This window comes from Stegostoma tigrinum, chromosome 32 (assembly GCF_030684315.1).
Source record: "Stegostoma tigrinum isolate sSteTig4 chromosome 32, sSteTig4.hap1, whole genome shotgun sequence".
Lineage (NCBI taxonomy): Eukaryota > Metazoa > Chordata > Chondrichthyes > Orectolobiformes > Stegostomatidae > Stegostoma > Stegostoma tigrinum.
The window spans coordinates 36,467,180-36,484,410 of NC_081385.1; the positions used below are offsets into that span (position 1 = coordinate 36,467,180).

The 17,231-nt window shown below is 44.2% G+C and overlaps 1 protein-coding gene across 2 annotated transcripts in view; it reads right to left on the minus strand.

The window, feature by feature from the left end:
• Positions 1-212: 212 nt before the first annotated feature.
• The window catches only part of LOC125467066 (ATP-sensitive inward rectifier potassium channel 1), a 100,395-nt gene continuing 83,376 nt past the window's right edge, over positions 213-17,231 (minus strand). The window contains exon 5 of one of the 2 annotated variants that reach the window (XM_059639016.1): positions 213-963. In XM_059639016.1, the coding sequence (XP_059494999.1) occupies positions 840-963 (124 nt within the window). In that variant the 3' untranslated portion in view covers positions 213-839. The remainder of the gene's footprint in view (positions 964-17,231) is intronic. The other variant, XM_059639017.1, reaches the window with a different exon arrangement.

Here is a 17,231-nt window from a genome sequence, read left to right on the forward strand (position 1 = left end):
TCATTCTATCCAGATGACAACTATCTTGAGTATGTTTATTATTTTAGGAAAGAACAATGAAAGGTATCCCAGCAAATCTTACCTAAAGTCACGCTAAGAACTGATTAATGCGCTAAATATTTCCCCAGATGAGTTAGCCATTGAAACATAGAAAATAAGAGCAGGATTACCACAGGAAGGAAATTGTTAAATGAGAAGGTATGCAGAAAAGATTCGTTGAATGATTTATTGATTGATTGATTGTCGTGTGTACAGAAATACAGTGAAAAGCTTTGTTTACAAGCAGTACAGGCAGATTATTCTGAACAAAGGATGTACAGATCAAAAAGACTTAGATAGAGGCATATAGGTTACACTGCACAGGGTGTGGACCAAACGAGATCAATGTCAGCAAGATCAGCGTTATTTGAGGATGAAGAGTCCATTCATTAGTCTAATAATGGCCAGGAAGAAGCTGTTCGTGAACCTGCTCGTACTTATGTTCATGCTTCTGTATCTTCTGTCTGACAGAAGAGGTCATTACCAGGGTGCGATAGGTCTTTACTAATGTTGGCTGCCTTTCCGTGACAGTGAGCCTGTAAATAGAGTCCACGGATGGAATGTTGGCTTCTGTGATGGTCTGGGCTGTGCCCATCACCTTCTGTAGTTTCTTACTGTTCTGGGCAGAGCAGTTGCCACACCAGGCCATTATGCCCCTGGACAGTTGGCTTCCAATGGTGCACCTGGAGAAGTTGGTGAGGGGCCTTATGGGCTTGACAAATTTCCTGAGCCACCTGAGGAAGAAGAGGCATTGTTGTGCATTCTTGACAGTCGCATTTACATGGGAAGCCCAGGACAAGTTATTGGTTATCACCGCTGAAGAATTTGATGTTCTTCACCCTCTCAAACTCGGTTCCATTGATGTAGATGGGGGTGTGTTGTCCTCCTTCCATTCTGAAGTAAATGATCAGTTCTTTGGTTTTGCTGAAGTTGAGAGACAGATTGTTTACATTGCACCATGTCACCAAGCCCTCTATCTCCCTGCTGTATTTTGACTCATCATTGTTAGATATCTGTCCCACTACTGTGGTGTTGTCAGTGAACCAGTAGATTGATGGGAATTTATAGATTTATTAGGACGCTACCTGGACGCGAGGGTTTGAATTATAAGGAGAGACTGGATAGTCTGAAGCATCATGTGGAGCAATGCTATAGATGTATATAAAATCATGAGAGGCATAGAAAAGATAGACAGCAAACAGTTTTACCCCATTAGAAGAGTCTAAAACTAGAAGGTATAGGTTTAAGGTGAGGGAGGAGAGATAATAAAAGGGTAATTTCTTCACACAGAGGGTGGTAAACGTCTGGCAGGGGCTGACAGAGGTTGTGGTGGAAACTAGTGCAATTTTACCATTTAGGAAATATTTGGACAGTTACACAGATAGGATCAGTATGGAGGGACATGAACCACATGCAGACAAATGGGAGTAGTTTATTTGAGAAAACTGGGCAGCATGTGCAAGTTAGGTCGAAGAGCCTGTTTCCATGCTGTATGACACTATAAGTAGGCCATTCAGCGCTTCAAGCCTATACCATCATTCAGTATGATCACAGTTCATCAGCCAACTTATCACCCTATTCCCTTTTTATCACCCTCTCTTTGAGCACTTTAGCCCTAAGAATGACATCGAACTTCTTCTTGATAACATTCAATATTTGGCTCCAGTATTTTGAGGAAAGAACAATACAGCACAGGAACTGATCCTTCGGCCCTCCAAGATTGTGCTTGTTCTTCTAATATTTCTGTGGCTGAGAATTCTCTGGGTGAAGAAATCTCTCATTTCAATCCTCAGTGACCTACCCTCTATAGTAAAGCTGTGACCCCAGTTCTGGGCTCCCAGCTCATTGAGCATATCCTTCCTGCATTTGCCCTGGGTAGATATGAGAGAATCTTAGCAGTTTCTATGAGATAGTATTAGACTCATAGAGACCTAAAGCACAGATAAAGGCCCTTCACCCCATCATAAAACATAGAACAATACAGCGCAGAACAGGCCCTTCGGCCCTCGATGTTGCGCCGACCTGTGAACTAATCTAAGCCCATCCGCCTACACTATCCCATCATCATCCATATGCTTATCCAAGGACTGTTTAAATGTGGCTAATCATGTCTGCACTGGTCATAAATAACCACCTAATTATTCTCATCCTAATTATTTTCCAGCACCTGGCCCATTGCCTTGTATACCTTGAAATCACAAGTGCATATCTAAATACTTCTTAAGTGTTATGAGGCTTTCTGTCTCTGCCAGTCTTCAGGCTAAGAATTTTGGATAGCCACCACCCTCTGGATTAAAAATGACTTCCTCACATTCCCTCTAAACCTCCTTTGGTCATTAATCCCTCCATCAAGGGGAAACATTTCTTCCTGTCTACCCTATCAATGCTTCATAAGTTTATACATCTCAATAACATTAATTCTCAACCTCCCCTGCTCTAAGGAAAACGACACCAGTCTATAAAATCTCTCCTCATAGCTAAAACTCCCCAGCACAGGCAACATCCTGGTAAATCGCCCCTGCAACCTCTCCAGTGCTATTACATCCCTCCTATAACATGGATTCCAGAACTGCACACTCAGATCCTCTCTCATTTTTCTAAACTGCCGGGAATATAGTCCTAGCTGATCCAGTCTTTCTTCAGCATTAGTCCTGCCATTCCAGAAACCAGTCTGGTAAATCTTTGTTGCATTCCCTCCATAGCTAGAACATCCTCTCTCTGATATGGAGACCACAATGCTTCAGGTGTAGCCTCACCAAGGCCCTTCATATTTGTGGTAAGATATCCGGCTACAGGGCTCATAAATGTCAAGAATCTCACAAAATGATGTCAGTGCAGGAGTAAGGAATACAATCTTCCCCAGTTTTGAGGTAAAAAGTAACTATTGTGCCATAGGCTTTTGTCTGCCATCTGAAAGAGAGACACAGCTGGTGGGGATATTCGCCTCACCTCCAGTAAGGGCAAGAAGGCAGGATCTTCATGATGACTTCAGCCAGTGCAAAAAATATTAACATCTGTCTCTGTTGTATACCAGCCATCAAGCCAACTGAGTTAACCAACTCAGGGTGCTGAAGGAGATGTGAAACTAATGTGTCACCCTAACTCTGCTTACCAACATCATAAAATATCCTCTCGCCTTTTGACTGGGTTCAGGGTGCTGAAAAGAAAGGTTCCTGACAAGGAACAGGGAATATTACACCTTACCTAACCTCTTCTGGGAATGTTCAATGGGGACAGTGTAAAGGGAGTTTTACTTTCCATTTAATAAAGTAGAGACACCGAAACATTGTACATAATCCCATAGAAATGCTTTTGCCCTAGAAATGTTTGATGGGAACATTGTAAATGGGGGCTTCATACTATGTCTGACCCAAGCTGTACCTGTGCTGGAAGTGTTTTATGGGACAGAGTAAAAGGAATTTTACCCTGTATCAAGCCCCATGCTGGACCTGTCCTGGGGTGTTTGATAGGAGCCAGTGTCAAGGGTGCTTTACTTTTGATTTTAAAAAAAGTAGAGGGAGCTTTACTCTCGATCTAGGCCTGTGCTATGACTGTCCTGGGAGTATTTGATGGGGACAGTTTCAGGGAGGCTTTAGTTTCAGGTTAAAAGAGTAGAAGGAGCTTTATTCTGTGTGTAAGCCTGTTCTGTGCCTGGGGAAGGTCTAATACAAGTTGGCTTTGTTCTCTCATTGTTAAACCTTGCAGTTTAATTCACAGAAAGTAAAAACCCAGCCCTGGGTACTACCAGTAAAGGTTGATGATGTTAAGGATTGGCCAGCTGTGTTTGATCATTCAGAAAGTGCGTGGCATTGTGAGTGGCCTGATGACAATAAGCAGATGGCAATGGCTAAAAGTACTGTGGTGTTAGGGACTGTAAGCTGCATAAAATGTGATTGAAAACAGCATGAAAATAAACTGGGCCTATCACATTCATGGGAGAAATCCTTTCAGGTTCGAAGACTTGAATTATACCCTGCTCATTAAAGATGTTGAATTTCTAAGTGGCTCTAATTGCCCAGCTCGGCCAATAGAGATTAGGTTTCATCATTCTTAATGAGTGAAAAAAAATGGGACATTGTGCTAAGGAGATAGTAGGAACTGCAAATGGCTTCGCAGTGAGGTTTCTAGGTTTGAAATGTCAGCCTTCCTGCTCCTCTGATGCTGCTTGGCCTGCTATGTTCGTCCAGCTCCACACCTTGTTATCTCCGACTGCTAAGCCTGGCCTGTCTGCTTATTGCTGCAAGCTGCTATTTACTGAAGATACACATTGCTCCTCCTCTTAAATCCTGGTGTTAAAATGTCTTATTGCCAGGACAGTGAGCATCATGTGCGTGTGTGTGCGTGTGCGTGTGCGTGCGTGCACATGTGTGTGTGTGTGTATGTGTGTGTGTACGTGCGCATGTGTGTGTACGTGATCACGCACGCGCACACGTGTGTATGTGTGTGTGTGTGTGTACCTGCACGTGTGTATGTGTCTGTGTGCACGCGTACGTGTGTATGTGTGTGTGTGTCTGTACTGTGAGACTGAAAAATTCAGCTCTTTACATCTTATCCAATCACCTGACTATTTAAAAGTAGAATTCTCTCCCACTTTCTCCCAGAAATCAGTATCATGGATATTGTATCTCATTCCGTCTCAATACACAAGGCAGGAGCTTAAATGTCCCTCTAGTAAGTCAAATAAGGGTAGGCAAGAGACACAGTTATTGGGAAAAGGAGATAGACAGTCTTACAATTATATAGCCTCTTGGACCTCAGGATGATGTAAAACGCTGAAACATTTTTGAAATGCAGTCACTGCAGTGATGCAGGAAACACGGTTGTCAGTTCATACAAAGCCAGTCCCCACAAACATCAATGCATTACAAATTTGGTGATCTCTTCATTAGAACTAAAACAAGCTACTGCGGATGTTAGAAATTTGAAATAAAAAACAGAAAATGCTGGAGAAACTCTTGAGATCTGGCAACAATTTTGAAGAGAAAGACAGAGTTAAAGTGGTTAATTGGTGGGAACGCCATTTAAATTGGTTCCTGCCAAGGTGTCCGGTGTATATATAGGGCTAGTACAGCAGAAATATCCAGGCTGCAAGGAGTGAGCAGGCTTCTCTTGTGACAACCTACCAGAAAGTGCCCAGTAACAGCTAACTGTCTCCCACTCACCTTTCTCTGCAAATTGCATGCTGAAGGAGAAATCATATACCTCCAGAGATATTGGAAGGATGAATTTTCAACAAGTGAGTGAAAAAACGATCATTGGCATGCAACTGAAATTGTCTCAATATTATAGGATGGAATGCATTTCATCAAAACCTGTGGTCCATGCAGGTGCTATTGAACTGCATCTCCCTTTCTTTTCCCACTCTTAACAATTATGTTTTGTCTGTTTTTGTCCATCTGTCTGATTGTGGTGAGGTATTGAAGAAGCAGTAGAATTTAAGACATAGAAATTATAAGTGAAATTATAATTGAATTATAATTCATATTTCCATTTTGCCATTGTTTAAAGACATTCTTTTATAATAAACTGTTAGTGCCTTGTTATTTGCAAAAATCTGATGAGCGATTTTTTTTTAGCCTGAGTTCATCAGCCAGGTCTTTGTTTCCTAATTCGGTGATGTCTTCAACATTAGCTACCTTTGCTTCCCTCATCTAGGTCACTGGCATAAATTATGACAATCTGAGGCTCTAGCACAGACCCGCAGTGAGAGCCCACTCATCACATTCTGCCAATCATTTATACATTCTGTCTGGTTTCTGCCAGCCAACCAATCTTCTATCCATGCTAATACATTACCTCACCCAATGCCATTTCCCACAATAAACTTTTATGTGGTGCCTTAAAAAATGTCTTCATGAAATCAAATACAGTATATCCACAGTCTATCATTCATCCACTGCACATGATACTCCTTTAAAGAATTACAATAAATATAATTTCCTTTTGGGAAACCATGTCTGCTTTCTGAATCATCTTGAACTCCCATAGAATCCCTATAGTGTGGAAACAGGACCTTGGCCCAACAAGTCCACACTGACTCTCAGAGCATCCCACCCAGACCCATCTCCCTATAACCCACCTCAACTACACATCCCTGAACAGTACAGGCAATTTAGCCTGGCCGATCCATCTAACCTGCACATCTTTGGACTATGGGAGGAAACTGGAGCACCTGGAGCAAAGCCCCGGAGACACAGGGCAAATGTGCAAACTCCACACAGACAATTGCCTGAAGGTAGAATCGAACCTGGGTCCCTGGCGCTGTGAGGCAGCAGTGCTGGCCACTGAGCCACCGTGTCACCCATTTAATTGTGATCTCTTTCATGACTGACTCTGACACTTACCAATGACAGGCATCAAACTAACTGGCCTACACCTTCCTGCCTTTTTGAATAGAGGGGTTATATTTGGGGCTTTCCAGTCTAATGTAATCTTTTCTGGGTGAAGGGAATTTTGCAAAATCAATACTAATATATCAACCACCTCATTGCAACCTCTTTTAAGACTGTAGGAGAAAGTCTATCTCGACTTAGAGATTTGTCAGTCCACAGCTCCGTTGGTTGTCCAGTGCCACTCCCCTCGTATTTGGAATTTGTAAGTTCCTCGCTTCCTTCCACCTCCTAATTTACAGCTATTACTGGAAGGCATGTTTTGCACTCTATGTGGTAAAGGCAAATGCCATTCGCCTGCCATTTCCTTATTACCTATCATTAGCTGCCTATTTCTATTTGCTAAAGGACCAACATCCACTTTACTTACTCTTCTCCTTTTCAAATATCTGTTGAAATTGTCACTACATAATTTTTACATTTCCAATAAAATTCCTCTCGGGCTCCAGTTTCTTGTTCCTGAATAGTCATTCCCTGCCATTCCTTATGCTCTGACCAACCAATGAGGATGCCTCTGGTGAACACAGGATCAAGCTTCAAAATCTGCCCTCCCCCCATTGCATCCCAAAACCAGCCCAGCAGGTCCCTGCCTCCCTAACCAGTTCTCCCTCTCACCTATGCCCTTCTCCCTCAAGCCGCACCTCCATTCCCTACCTACTGTCCCCATCCCAGCCCTTTGACCTGCCCATCCTCCCCGTACTGACCTATCCCTCCCTACCTCCCCACCTACACTCACCTCTACAGGCTCAATCCCCGCCCCTTTAACTTGTCTGTCTCCTCTGCACCTATCTTCTCCCCTATCCATCTTCGATCCGCCTCTCCCCCTCTCCCTATTTATTTCAGTTCCCTCTCCCCAGCCCCCTTTTCTGGTGAAGGGTCTAGGCCTGAAACGTCAGCTTTTGTGCTCCTAAGATGCTGCTTGGCCTGCTGTGTTTGACCAGCTCCATACTTTGTTATACAGGATGGAGCTCCTCGTGTTACACCTGTTGGATGGGTCAAGGTAAACCAGAGAACATTTCTACGTGAAAGAATTTATTGATGGGGAAAAAATAAATCAGGCTTTCAGGACAAAACTCGAAGGGAGAGGTAGCTATATCAAGGAAGTTATACAGGCAGGCATTGCCAAAGATGCCTCAGGATATCCTCGGATGTTGTATCCTACATTTGCCAGCTCCAGGATGAGCACCTATATCTGCAGCACTGGGAGAGAAACCCATTCCAATGGCCTTGGAGTTAACAATGGCCCTCAAAATGTATGGAACAGGAGCATTTCCATAATCCACTTGAGGCCCCTATAGAGGTTCCCAGTAGGCCACTCATGAACCTCCCAGGCAGGTGCCTGTTAAAGTGGGAGGGCTTTGTCAGGAGTTTGCATGTAGAGAGACAGATGGTCAGGATAATATTCCGCCTGGGAACCCTGCAGCCATATGGTATCAATGTGGACTTCACCAGTTTCAAAATCTCCCCTTCCCCCACTGCATCCCTAAACCAGCCCAGTTCATCCCCTCCCCCCACTGCACCACACAACCAGCCCAGCTCTTCCCCCCCACCCACTGCATCCCAAAACCAGTCCAACCTGTCTCTGCCTCCCTAACCGGTTCTTCCTCTCACCCATCCCTTCCTCCCACCCCCAGCCGCACCCCCAGCTACCTACTAACCTCATCCCACCTCCTTGACCTGTCCGTCTTCCCTGGACTGACCTATCCCCTCCCTACCTCCCCACCTACACCCTCTCCACCTATCTTCTTTGCTCTCCATCTTCGGTCCGCCTCCCCCTCTCTCCCTATTTATTCCAGTTCCCTCCCCCCATCCCCCTCTCTGATGAAGGGTCTAGGCCCGAAACGTCAGCTTTTGTGCTCCTGAGATGCTGCTTGGCCTGCTGTGTTCATCCAGCCTCACATTTTATTATCTTGGTCAGGATAGTTATCTTTTCTGGGTTCTCATGGCTGCAAAGGGCAGACAATTTCAAAAGCACAGTGTGCACAGTACCCTATCAACAACCACATGTCTATCAATTAGGAAAGGTTCTACTCCCTGGATGTTCAGATCATCTGTCACCAGAAAAGACTCCAGGTGGATGAGTGATATCCAAAGAAGCCTACATCCTGGAGCAATCAAAGATGCCAATATCTTTCAAAGCTCCTCATCATGTACAGTGCTGGGGTTCCAGATTACTCATCCAATGAAATGACTAGTATATCATCCCTTCCCTGGCTGTAGCAAGTGATGATATATTTGCATTTGTATACAGTACAATGTTTCTGAAACAGCAATGTCACTGACATGCCCTGAAAATGTTTATGGTTTCCTCTGCCTTCCACAATGTTTAAGTGTTGCTCTGATATTCAGGATTGGTGTGGAGAGGGCTCGTTAACTTGTGGACCTTCGTCACTGACAGAGGGGAGACAGCAGGGCAGTGATCTGAGACTGTTAAGAAAACTTCATTTTTTGTAACTTTTATCACTTTTATGAACTTGCATTTGATGAATTGTGTATGATACCTGTATGATTTTTCTTCTTGGATTCCACATGGTTCTGGATGATTCCTGGTCCAAGTTGTTTGAGCTCACTTTCAGGAAAACTTTCAGAAACTGTTGTTTCAGAAAGGTATTATGGCTGTTTTGTTCAACCACTGTTTTTGCAGTGATGAAATTTGATTGTAGAACTTGCTGAAAGGAGCTGCTAAACTCATACTCAAGTGTCTGAAACACTTTTATGATGAATCTAATAGAAAATCTTTTGAAATACTACTAGAAGACTTCTTGACACTGTGCTTCCTGAGCAAGCTGCATCTGCCAGGATTCCAGAGGCAATTACCTATGCTAGAGACATCCATCTATATATGCCAGAATAACATTTTAATCTTTTTTTTTTGCTTTCATAAACCAAGGCTTATTGAACAAAAAGTGTTTCCTTTTTTTTGTGAAGTGAGCCTCTGCAAAAAGAAATTCAATCGTTTTCTCCTTTAATTTATGTCTGTATGTGTGTGCATGTGTGTGTGTGTGTGTGTGTGTGTGTGTGTGTGTGTGTGTGTGTGTCTGTGTGTCTGTGTATTTGGAATATTTAGAAAGTTAAGCATATATGTTTTCATATTGCAAAGCGCCTTAGCCAGTTTTGCAGCTTCATGGAACAAGATCTGTTCAGTGGTAGGAAAATTATTGCAAAGGGCTCTGAGAGATAGGATTTATAATCACTTGGAAAGGCACAGTTTGATTTGTGATAGGCAGCATGGATTTGTAAGGGATAGATTGTGTCTCACAAACGTTACTGAATTCTTTGAAAAGGTGACCAAACACGTGGATGAAGGTAGAACAGTGGATGTGGTATGCATGGATTTCAGTCAGGTGTTTGATAAGGTTCCCCATGATAGGCTCATGCAGCAGATAAGGAGGCATGGGATGGGGGAAATGTGGCAGATTGCATTCAGAATTGGCTGATCCTTAGAAAACAAAGGGTGGTAGTGGACAGAAAATATTCAACATGGTGCTCAGTTACAAGTGATGTACCACAAGGATCTGTTCTGGGTCCTCTTCTATTTGTGATTTTTGTAAATGATTTAGATGAAGGATTGGAAGGATGGATCAGTAAGTTCGCGGATGATACGAAGGTGGGTCGCATTGTGGATAATGCAGAGGGCTGTTCTAGGTTAGAAAGGGACATTTTTAGGATGCAGAGCTGGGCTGAGAAGTGGCAGATGGAGTTTAATCCTGAAAAAATGTGAGGTGATTCATTTTGGAAGGACAAGCTTGAAAGCAGAATACAGGGTTGATGAATAGATTCTTGGTGGTGTGGAGGAGCAGAGGGATTTTGGGGTTCATGTTGCAGTTCCCTGAAAGCTGCCCCCCAGGTGGATGGAGTTGTTAAGAAGACATATGGTGTATTAGCATTCATTAATAGAGGGACTGAGTTCAAGAGCCATGAAGTTATGCTCCAGCTATACAAAAGCCTGGTTCGGCCACATCTGGAGTATTGCGTCCAGATGTGGAAGTGTTGGAAAAGGTGCAGAGGAGATTTACCAGGATGTTGTCTGGAATGGAGGCAAGGTCTTACAAGGAAAGGTTGAGTGAGCTATGGCTTTTCTCTTTAGAATGACGAAGGATGAGAGGTAACTTGATAGAGGTGTACAAAATGATCAGAGGTACAGATAGAGTGGACAGCCAGAGACTTTTTCCTAGGGTGGAGGCAGCTATTACGAGGGGACATAGTTTTAAAGTGAGTGGAGGTAGATATAGGGGAGATGTCAGAGGTGGGCTCTTTACTCAGAGAGTGGTAGCGGTGTGGAATGCATTGCCGGAGAGGATAGTGGAGTCGGCCTCATTAGGGACATTTAGCCAGCTATTGGATAGGCCTATGGATGATAGTATAAGGTGGGGGTGGAGGTTAGATAGACCTTAGGATTAGTGTAAAAGTTCGGCACAACATCGTGGGCTAAAGAGCCTGTACTGCGCTGTACTGTTCTATGAACTATGCTCTGTGTTCTAAAATGCAGTAATAATTTGTGATTATTAAAGAAACATGTTTTTCCTATAATCACTCATGAGATGTGATCATTTATTGCCCATCCCAGAGGGAAGTCAAGAGCCAATCACATTGTTGTGGTGTGGAGTCACACGTAGGTCAGACAAGATGAAGATGGCAGTTTTCCTTCCTTAAAATACATTAACGAATCAGATGGGATTTTTCAACAATTGGCAGGTTTATTTTATTGAATTAAAATTCTGTCACCAGCAATGGCAGGATTCGAACCCAGGAACATTGCCTGGCCCCTGGATTAATGGTCTAGCAATAATACCCCATATAGAATAGTTTTGAGGCATCAAGTGTCATGGAGAGGCCACAGTGTACCTGAGGGAGATTGGGGGAGAGGGATTGAGTGGGTTGGGTGAAGAAGTGCAAGGGCTAGAGGGCTGAATAATGTCTAACCTAACTGGGATGAAGTCTCAGAAACCCAGAGCAGACCTTCTATCCAGTCCACCTTGGCATGTATGTGACCTTCTAGAATCATTTCTACAGCCGTGAGTTCAACTCAGTCCTGATGCTACTTTCCAAGAATGAACATTGAGTCTCACTAGGGCTGTTTTCCCTACTCATGCTATCTACCTGGTTACAAAATTCCTGATTTTAATTTTCGCCTTTACATTCAGAAAATAATGGGCAACCATGGGGATTGTGAGAAAAATGCATTGAAACTGTCGTTAATATTACAGGAATCAATAGGACTAAATAGTAACAAATATCCTGGGCCTGATAAGCTGGAAACACAGATTTCAGAAGAAATAGCTCCAAAGATAATTGGTTCAGATTTCCCAAAATTCTAGGGCAGTTCCTAAGGATTGAGAAGTTGAAAACAGAACCATGCTGCTTAAGAAAGATAGAAGAGAGAAACATGGAAATATAAGCTTAAGACCCATAGTCAGCAACATAATATTACTTGGAACACTTAGAAAATCATAGTATAATGAGGCAGAGTCAATACAGGATATGAAGCAGAAATCATGTTTGATAATTCAGAGAATCACACAATTATACAGTACTGAAGGGAATCTTCAGCCCACGAAGTCTGTACTATTAAGTCTACCCGGGTCCTAGTTCACCTCACTTGGCCCGTGGCCTTGAACATTATGACACTGCAAGTGTACATCCAAGTATTTTTCAAAGTTACGAAGTTTTCACTTCAACAACACTCCCAGGGAGTGGACTCCAGATTCCAACAGCCCTATGGTTGTAAAATATTTCCCCAAAATCCATTCTAAACACCCAGGTTTTCACCTTCAAAGTGTGCTCGCCTTGCTGACACTTCAACTGGAGGGAATGGATGCTTTCTGTCCACCCTGGTAATGCCCCTCGTAATCAGGACCCCTCTCAGCCTTCTCAGCTCTGATGAAAACACAGGAAAACAAACTTATCCAGCCTCGCTTCATCGCTGAAAGGCTCCATCCCAGGCAACATCCTGGTAAATCTCCCCTTCAGCCCCTCAATCTAAAAGTGTGGTAACTAGAGCTGTACACAGTACTCCAGCTGTGGCCTAATTACAATCCTACACGGCCCCAACATAACCTCTGTCCTCCTAAATTCCCTGCCTCGACAGATAAAGGCAATATACCTTCTTCACTGATAATGGGAACTGCAGATGCTGGAGAATCCAAGATAACAAAGTGTGGAGCTGGATGAACACAGCAGGCCAAGCAGCATCTCAGGAGCACAAAAGCTGACGTTTCAGGCCTAGACCCTTCATCAGAGAGAGGGATGGGGAGAGGGAACTGGAATAAATAGGGAGAGAGGGGGAGGCGGACCGAAGATGGAGAGACAAGAAGATAGGTGGAGAGAGTGTAGGTGGGGAGGTAGGGAGGGGATAGGTCAGTCCAGGGAAGACGGACAGGTCAAGGAGGCGGGATGAGGTGGTAGGTAGGAAATGGAGGTGCGGCTAGGGGTGGGAGGAAGGGATGGGTGAGAGAAAGAACAGGTTAGGGAAGCAGAGACAGGCTGGGCTGGTTTTGGGATGCATGCCTTCTTCACTGCCCTCTTAACCCATCCTGATGCCTTCAGGGATTTGTGGATAACAATCCCAAGATCTCTCTGTCCCTCTCTGCTTCCTGGTATCCTGCCATTCATTGACTGCTAGATAATAAAATGTGAGGCTGGATGAACACAGCAGGCCAAGCAGCATCTCAGGAGCACAAAAGCTGACGTTTCGGGCCTGGACCCTTCATCAGAGAGGGGGATGGGGGGAGGGAACTGGAATAAATAGGGAGAGAGGGGGAGGCGGACCGAAGATGGAGAGTAAAGAAGATAGGTGGAGAGGGTGTAGGTGGGGAGGTAGGGAGGGGATAGGTCAGTCCAGGGAAGACGGACAGGTCAAGGAGGTGGGATGAGGTTAGTAGGTAGCTGGGGGTGCGGCTTGGGGTGGGAGGAAGGGATGGGTGAGAGGAAGAACCGGTTAGGGAGGCAGAGACAGGTTGGACTGGTTTTGGGATGCAGTGGGTGGGGGGGAAGAGCTGGGCTGGTTGTGTGGTGCAGTGGGGGGAGGGGATGAACTGGGCTGGTTTCCCCAAGATGACATTCCACATTAAGCAGAGGTTCACCTGCACATCTGCCAATGTGATATACTGCATCCACTGTACCCGGTGCGGCTTTCTCTACATTGGGGAAACCAAGCGGAGGCTTGGGGACCGCTTTGCAGAACACCTCCGCTCAGTTCGCAACAAACAACTGCACCTCCCAGTCGCAAACCATTTCCACTCCCCCTCCCATTCTCTTGATGACATGTCCATCATGGGCCTCCTGCACTGCCACAATGATGCCACCCGAAGGTTGCAGGAACAGCAACTCATATTCTGCCTGGGAACCCTGCAGCCATATGGTATCAATGTGGACTTCACCAGTTTCAAAATCTCCCCTTCCCCCACTGCATCCCTAAACCAGCCCAGTTCATCCCCTCCCCCCACTGCACCACACAACCAGCCCAGCTCTTCCCCCCCACCCACTGCATCCCAAAACCAGTCCAACCTGTCTCTGCCTCCCTAACCGGTTCTTCCTCTCACCCATCCCTTCCTCCCACCCCAAGCCGCACCCCCAGCTACCTACTAACCTCATCCCACCTCCTTGACCTGTCCGTCTTCCCTGGACTGACCTATCCCCTCCCTACCTCCCCACCTACACCCTCTCCACCTATCTTCTTTACTCTCCATCTTCGGTCCGCCTCCCCCTCTCTCCCTATTTATTCCAGTTCCCTCCCCCCATCCCCCTCTCTGATGAAGGGTCCAGGCCCGAAACGTCAGCTTTTGTGCTCCTGAGATGCTGCTTGGCCTGCTGTGTTCATCCAGCCTCACATTTTATTATCTTGGAATCTCCAGCATCTGCAGTTCCCATTATCTCTGATTCATTGACTGCTCCCTTGTCTGTTACTTCATCTAAAGTGTATCACCTCACATTTAATAAATCCCATCTGCTGCTGATCTGCCCACCTGACCAACCTGTCTACACCTTCCTGTATGCTAAACCTTTCCTCCTCACTCTTAGCTGCACGGCCAAACTTTGTGTCATCTACAAACTTGCTTATCATCTCCCCGACCACCATCACCTAGCCCTACATTTAATCTACATTGTTTAAATCCTTTAGAGTTTTTGAGGATGTAACTGAAAGGTTGGATGAGGAAGGGAACCATGATTTAGGAAAATCTGAACATTCAAAAACATTTGAAAATGAGGCAACCAGACAATATTTAGATTTGGGGTTGGATGTACTGCGATAGTATTGATTGATTGCTGAAAAATTAAAGCTGGAGGAACAGCACATCCTTTTCTGATTTAGCACTTTACAGTCTTCAGGGTTTGACATTGAGTTCCACATGGGCATCATCTACCAATTTGAATGTACAACCTTGCCCATGTCTTGTTTGTATCTTGGAGCTTTTGATTTCACCAGAGCTGAACTACTTCTCTCCTCTGCACGCTTCACATTAACACCTATTTCACACCTCAATTTCTCCTTCAGGGCCAATAGCACTTCCCTTGTCTTTTATCAGGGAACCCTTGCTTACCTGTTCCACTCACTTTTCCTCCCCCTCCAAAAGCAGAAAAACTTTTTCCCTCAGTTTAGAAGAAGAATCATGAGACATGAAATATTAACTTTGTTTCTCTCTCCACAGATACTAGTTGACTTGCTGAGATTTTCCAGCAATTTTTGCTTCAGATTTCCAGCATCTGGGTTTATTTTCCACAACATTTTACTTTTATTTGGGTATTTTTCACTTGGTGACTGTGTGTCAGCATCTGAGTGTTAGTTGATGAGGGTGCGTTAGTGAGCATGTGTGTGTATTAGTGTCTGGTTACTTACATCTCAAATGGCTTAGTTTAGCTTGTTCAATTTCAGGTTTTATTAAGTTGAATGTCACCATCTGCAATTTGAACCCTCAGAACCTGAGACCGGGACGCTTGGCTCACAAGTTGCAGCTGTGCTCCCACACGAGGCTCAGTCTATGAGCATTTGCAGTACAATGTCGCCCCCAGGTGGTCATGTGTGAACAACTTCAGCGTTTTCATTGCCCCAGTGGTTTATATTTTCCAGTGTTTCGAACATAGCACATTACAGCGCAGTACAGGCCCTTCGGCCCTCGATGTTGTGCCGACCTGTCATACTGATCTCAAGCCCATCTAACCTACACTATTCCATGTACGTCCATATGTCCAGTGTCAACGATAACATTTTAGAAAGCAGATCAGAAGTGAATTATTTAACCAATACATTCAGTATTTTTAAAACACTGATTCTGTATTTTAGTTTTAGCAAGACAATTATCTGAAAACTCCTTTTAAATTGATTTAATGTTAACTGTCAGCTGTTTGAAAGTTAAAAGATTTTAACTTCAGACATGTTATCATTAGATGAACGTGCGTTCATAAAACCTAGGATGCAGGAGCCATTCAGCCCATTGACTCTGATACAACATTCAACGATAGTTGATCTGATAGTCCTCAATTCGACTTTCTTGTCCTTCCCCTCAAACTCTTGATTACCTTACTGATTAAAATCTATCCATTTCAGCCCTGAATATACAAAAATACTCAACATCTACAGCCTCCTGTGCTAAAGGATTTCACAGATACATTGTTTTCCTCATCTCTATCTTTAATAGGTGACCCTCCTATTCTGAGGTTATGCACTCTGATCAGAGGTCACAAGGTGACACCCCCCTGTCAAATTCCCTAACAATCTGAGTTAACAAGGTGTACAGCTGGATGAACACAGCAGGCCAAGCTGGACTGTTTCCACTAGTTCCCCGGGTACCATTCTGAAAATGCCCCCTCTATGCATGCTATTAGTTAGCCAATCCTCCCTGTTCATGGTAATATACTACCCTCAATGCAATGCCTCTTATTTTATTAAGTAGCCTAACACGTGGCCCCTTATTGATAGCATTTTGAATATCAAAATCTTGGCCTGCTGTGTTCATCCAGCCTCACATTTTATTATCATCAAAATCTTTAAGTTCACTTTTATCTTTCCTACTCATTAACTCTCCAAACTATTCCACTAGATTTGCCCAGCATGATTTCTACTTTTTAATTCATGCTGCTGCATTGTTTATAATAGATGATAACATTTTCCCAATTATAGATGCTAAGCTAACTGGACAAAATCATTTGTTTCTTGTATCCACCCATTTTAATTAAATTAATTGCCAGTTTGCCAATACTCATTTGTTTTCCAGAATCTAAAAAATCCTGGAACATTACTGCCAGTGCATCCACTGTCTTTGCAGTTTTTTGCTTCATTCATAGGATGAGGTTATCCCTGGCTAGGCCAGTGCTACATAGAGGGCACTTAAGAGTCAACCACATTGCTTTCGGCCTAAAGTCACATGAGGGCCAGACCACATAAGGATGGCTATCTCCTTCCCTAAAGAACATTATGAACCAAATGGGTTTTTCCTAATAATCAATGATTACTTTATGGTTGACGCCTAACACCCAGAATTTTTTTAAAAATTGAATTCAAATACCACCGTCTGCCGTAGCAGGATTCGAACCCAAGTCCCCGGGACATTACCTGGGTCTCTAGATTAATAAGAAGATAAGACCATGAGAGCCACGAGCAGGAGTAGGCCCTTTGAGCCTGCTCCACCATTCAATAAAATCATAGCTGATCTTTTCACAGCCTTGGGCGGCACGGTGGCTCAGTGGTTAGCACCGCAGCCTCACAGCACCAGGGACCTGGGTTCGATTCCAGCCTCAAGTAACTGTCTGTGCGGAGTTTGCACATTCTCCCCGTGTCTGAGATAACAAAGTGTGGAGCTGGATGAA